Here is a 4,996-nt window from a genome sequence, read left to right as displayed (position 1 = left end):
GAGAAGAGGAGCACAGCGGAGGCCGTGGAAATGGCGGCGGCGCTCATCGTTTTGAATGGAAAAGGCGGAAGAGGGGAGAAGGAGAGGGGAGAAGAAAAAGTTGCGAGTGAATTATGAGAGTTTTTAGAGTTTTAATTAGGGGATATCCCCTTTAATCAAGTAGTTATAATTTTAATTAGAGCCCTAATTATTTCCAAATTTAGACTGGGCCTATTGGAGTGGGACGTCCCAAAAAGGAAAGCGAGCCTATTGGGCTGGGACGGAGGGAGTAATGTATAACATCATATAAAAGTAAGTTTAAATATATGAAAATTATTTTAAGTCGAGTTGTAAATATAATTCAGACATAATTTTCGAAAAAAAAATACTCCTTCAGACTTATAGTAATTTAGGGTTTAGGATCAGCCAAAAATTCCCCCAATTCGTGCCCCCGACCTCCGATTCACTCAAGAATTCAGGGGCAATAAATCCCCGCTGGCATTTATGTAACCGCGGCGTTGAAAATCCGAGCTGCGAAAGATGCTGGTGAAGAGCGGGAATGCATCGATTAGGGATCGGACACAGGAGTTCTTAGGGATAGCGGAGAGGGTGAAGAAGCCACTGTCGTCACAGAATGGGCCGAGCAGCAGTGGGTCGAAGCCGTCGGAGCCGCCGCGGTCGGCTATGGCTATGCAATCCGAGTTCAATCGGAGGGCGTCGAAAATTGGGTTCGGGATTCACCAGACTTCTCAGAAGCTAGCTAAGCTGGCAAAATGTGGGTAATTATTCTTATTTTTTGTACGTTTTGAGTATTATTAACTTTTTAAAGGTTTTTTCGGCTGTGGTTTTGAGTAGTGTTGTTTGGTTTCTATATATTGCTAAGGTAATATCAATGTGGTTTTGGGGTTTTATTATAGTGAATTTTGATAATTTAGTCAATTCAGTGTATCTTCCATTGTGAGTATAAGTCTGAGGATTGAATGAATTGCGCCATGCCTCTGATTATAGTTTATTGTTTATGCGGTAGAATTTCTGTTGAATTCGATCACAAAGCATTGGATGCAAGATTTTAGGTTTCACCAGACAATTTAGAAGTTGGCTATGTAGTGATTTTAGCTGTGCTTTTTAGTAATATGCTTTCTATTGGTCTATGTGCTGCTTGAGGAACTGTGAGATTTGTATGTAGGTGGACTTTCGACTTAATGTACTTTTTACGATTTTGTTTGTGCAGACATGTATTGCTTGAGCTATGTCTGTAACCATATTTGGCTATAGTTGATAGGTTTTCTGTGTTATAAGTGTACTTTCAGTTATGGGTTGCTCTCAAGTCAGTTTGTGCTTCAAGGATTCGAGACTTTAGAGAACGGAAGATTCTTTGCTGATCTTAGAACCCTGCAACCAACCTCTTATACTTGTTTTGGTGACAAAATGAAATGAATGAATATGCTTCCTTATGTATGATTGGTTGTCCTAGGTTGGTATGGGAATATGAAATCTAAGCCATGCTGCCAAATTTCATGTTGACTTGTGATCTGCAGGCAGTATTGGAGATTGCCGTTCCTTCCTCTATTCTTGTATTTTTTAAGAGCGACCATTAGTTAAGGTTGAGTCAATATATGTACGAATGTATTTTTAAGGTATCTTTAAAATGACTTAGAAGATTATGATTTCCATGGACTTAATGGGTCCTGGTTGAACGATCATTTGTTCCAACTGTTTTTCTTTTAATTTAGTTTGTTTCGGGGGGAGAGGGAGTGGGGATTGAATTGTATGATCTATAAAGTGTTATATAGGCTGAATTGAAGAGAATTTTGATTTATCCAGAATATTAATTTATATTTACACTGTAAAAATTGCGACCGATGGCTGAATCCTGTCCTGTTTCGCCGATCCGTGAGTACTACATTTTTAATAATTTTTCTGTCTGCCCTATGGGAATGTTTTGATTGCTGTGTACAGGGGCAGAATAAATTTTAGGAGTTTTTACTCTATCAGTTAATTATTTTCAGCACCAAAATGTCTAAGCCTATTCTTAAGGTTAATATTTATTTCTGTCTTTGTGATTGTACTTTTTGAATTTTATAATGTTAAGGTCAAAGTTAACATGACGACTTCTACTGTAGTGGCAAAGAGGAGTTCAGTATTTGATGACCCTACCATGGAAATCCAGGAGCTAACTGCACTTATTAAGCAAGATATAACGGCTCTTAATTCTGCAGTAGTTGATCTACAGTTACTCAGCAATTCACGTAATGAAAGTGCGCAGACATCCACCGACAACACAACTCATTCAACTACAGTTGTTGATGATTTGAAGAATCGTTTGATGAGCACAACAAAGGAGTTCAAGGATGTTTTGACCATGCGAACAGAGGTGAACCTGGAAATATCTCCATTTTCATTTTGTTAGAAACTGCAGTAACTTTTATATTTCTGTAAATTTTCAATCACACTGGACATGTATTTTAACAGAACTTGAAGGTTCACGAGAACAGGAGGCAGTTATTTTCTTCTTCTGCGTCCAAGAATGCTACAAACCCTTTTATTCGCCAGCGTCCTTTGGCTGCAAAATCTGCTACCACTACCTCAGCCGCCCCTCCTCTTCCATGGGGTAGTGGGGGAGAATCTTCATCACAGATGTTTCCCAAGTAAGACCAGTAATAAAGTTGATTTTTCTCCCCAACTTCATCTCCACAAGAATGTTTTGATTCTCCCTTTCACAAAAACCATTTACTGTAGTGCTCGGCGTAGTGTTTTGATGATACATGCTGAGCAGATCAGTTTCATGTGAATTTGCCAAGATATAAAGAGATTCATTTGCTGGAAAAACTTATTCTCATGAACTCCTTTCACAGGAGTCAGGTGGACGGGGAATCTCAGCCCTTACTACAGCAGCAACAAAATCAACAGCAACAGCAACTGGCTCCACTACAAGACAGCTACATGCAGAGCAGAGCCGAGGCTCTTCAGAACGTGGAATCAACAATTCATGAGCTGAGCAGTATCTTCAATCAGCTAGCGACCTTAGTTTCTCAGCAGGGAGAGATTGCTATCAGGTCACCTAGATAATTTAATTACAAATACATGTAGCACTCTGAATATGCTAAATGATATGTAGCGTAACTATAAGTACTTCTATCACACTATTACCATGTTTACTCTAACAAACTGGTGGCAATGCAATTGTTTTGAGCTTTTGTGGAGAGAGTTGGAAGAAAAGTTAAAATATGATGTATTGGGAAGTTTGATATACTAGTAAGAAAAATGCATTGGCAAGCGTCAACGTGTCTGGTTATGTTTTGGAAGAAAGAATTGAAAAATAGTAGTGGGGAGAAGCAGAGTAAACTCTCCAGTATCATTTTTTTCCTGACCAAACTCACTGTCAATTACTATGCATAGCTTGATGTTCATTTGGCTTAGAATTTGTTATGATATAGGCATATGGTGATAGAGTCGAAATTCTAAATGGTTTGCACTTCCTGATCCTGATAACTTGAATTTTTAGGTCTTCTTGCATCGACTCTTGTTATTTATAATTTGTTTGCAACAGGATTGACGAGAACATGGATGACACACTGTCGAATGTGGAAGGGGCTCAGGGAGCTCTTCTCAAGTATCTCAACAGCATCTCCTCGAATCGGTGGCTGATGATGAAGATCTTCTTTGTATTGATTTTCTTTCTCATGATATTCCTATTCTTTGTGGCCTAATGAGTTGAGATCCGGCATTTCCTTTCTGCAGGGATATAAAGAATTGATCATTGCTATCAGTTATAATATTTTCTTATTCTTTTTCGGTAGATTTTGGCTCTTTTGTGCAAGTGCAATTGTTATGGAATCTGTGTGTTTTGTTGCTATGAAATACCAAAGGGTTGATTTGAAGATGTAACATTCATAATGAGAGGGTGTGATATTACAAAAGTATGGTAATTTCTTGTTTCAGTGATCTTATTTTTACTTTTCTTTCCTTGTCGAAAATCACTTAGGGTGCGTTTCTTTGGTTGTAAATTTATCATGGAAAATGAAGGATAAACAAAATTGGGTTAATTGCTCATAAAATATTGAACTTTCATCCAATTCTGGTTTTGCACACAAACTTTGAACTGTGGCGTGATAATTACTAAACTTTTGATTTTATCTGATTTTGCTACTAATCCAAATTCCGGCCAAATAGCAAGCTAATATATAATATGATGTGCCAATTTTGACGTGACGTATTTATTATTGCGTGACAATTAGTTGACAAAATAATATTTGTTATTTAATTTCTTATCAATTAAAAAAGAACACAAAGCAAATAACTCAAATTGTCAATAATTTAATACATCGAATCAAATAATAGTATTTTTTAGTTGAATTAATTAATTGAATAAATTCGATAATAGTAAGGGGATTCTTCGAATTTAGGTGCGTCAACCAAAGAACATTTTAATTATCAATCACTTAATATATAAAAAATTTATTTAGCTAAGTAATAAAGTTTATTAAATTTTCATTATCTAAATATTAATTTTTTTATAAACTATATATATTTATACTATTTGAATGACTTCTATTTTATATATTGGAGTAATCAGTTGTGTAATAGTGAACTAGAAAAAATTGATTTAAACTTGAGAATTAAAAAAAAATACTAGTATTAATTGATTTGATATATTAAGTTATTGACAATTTGGGTTATTTGCTTTGTGTTCTTTTTTTATTATTATTAATAAGAAATTAACAATAGATACGTCATGTCAAATATTTGCACATCATATTAGCATGGTATTTGGCAGAATTTGGATTAGTAGCAAAATCAGATAAAATCTAAAGTTTAGTAATTTTCACACTACATTTCAAAGTTTGTGTGCAAAATCAGAATTGGAAGAAAGTTCAGTATTTTATGGGCAATTAACCCAACAAAATTTAACCCTTTAAATTCTTCATTTCTTTTCCCACATTTACTACTTGACCCTTACTCTTTTACTCATCCCTTATTTACACTACAAATGAGGGATAATATTATCACATCATTT

The 4,996-nt window shown here is 35.6% G+C and overlaps 1 protein-coding gene across 2 annotated transcripts; it reads left to right on the top strand.

Moving 5' to 3' along the window:
* Nucleotides 1-342: 342 nt before the first annotated feature.
* On the top strand, nt 343-3,920 carry LOC131024949 (syntaxin-32-like). 2 transcript variants are annotated; one of them, XM_057954526.1, is made up of 5 exons: nt 343-754; nt 2,103-2,353; nt 2,452-2,627; nt 2,835-3,035; nt 3,530-3,920. In XM_057954526.1, exons 1-5 carry the CDS (start codon nt 520-522, stop codon nt 3,687-3,689), a joined length of 1,023 nt encoding a protein of 340 aa, XP_057810509.1. In that variant the 5' UTR covers nt 343-519; the 3' UTR covers nt 3,690-3,920. The 2 variants fall into 2 exon arrangements, with proteins under 2 accessions (XP_057810509.1, XP_057810510.1); XM_057954527.1 differs by having other exon boundaries at nt 652-758; nt 2,072-2,353.
* Nucleotides 3,921-4,996: the final 1,076 nt, after the last annotated feature.

Source organism: Salvia miltiorrhiza, chromosome 5 (assembly GCF_028751815.1).
Source record: "Salvia miltiorrhiza cultivar Shanhuang (shh) chromosome 5, IMPLAD_Smil_shh, whole genome shotgun sequence".
NCBI lineage: Eukaryota > Viridiplantae > Streptophyta > Magnoliopsida > Lamiales > Lamiaceae > Salvia > Salvia miltiorrhiza.
The sequence above is the reverse complement of the archived record's forward strand: the minus strand, read 5'-3'. Positions and strand labels throughout refer to the sequence as shown.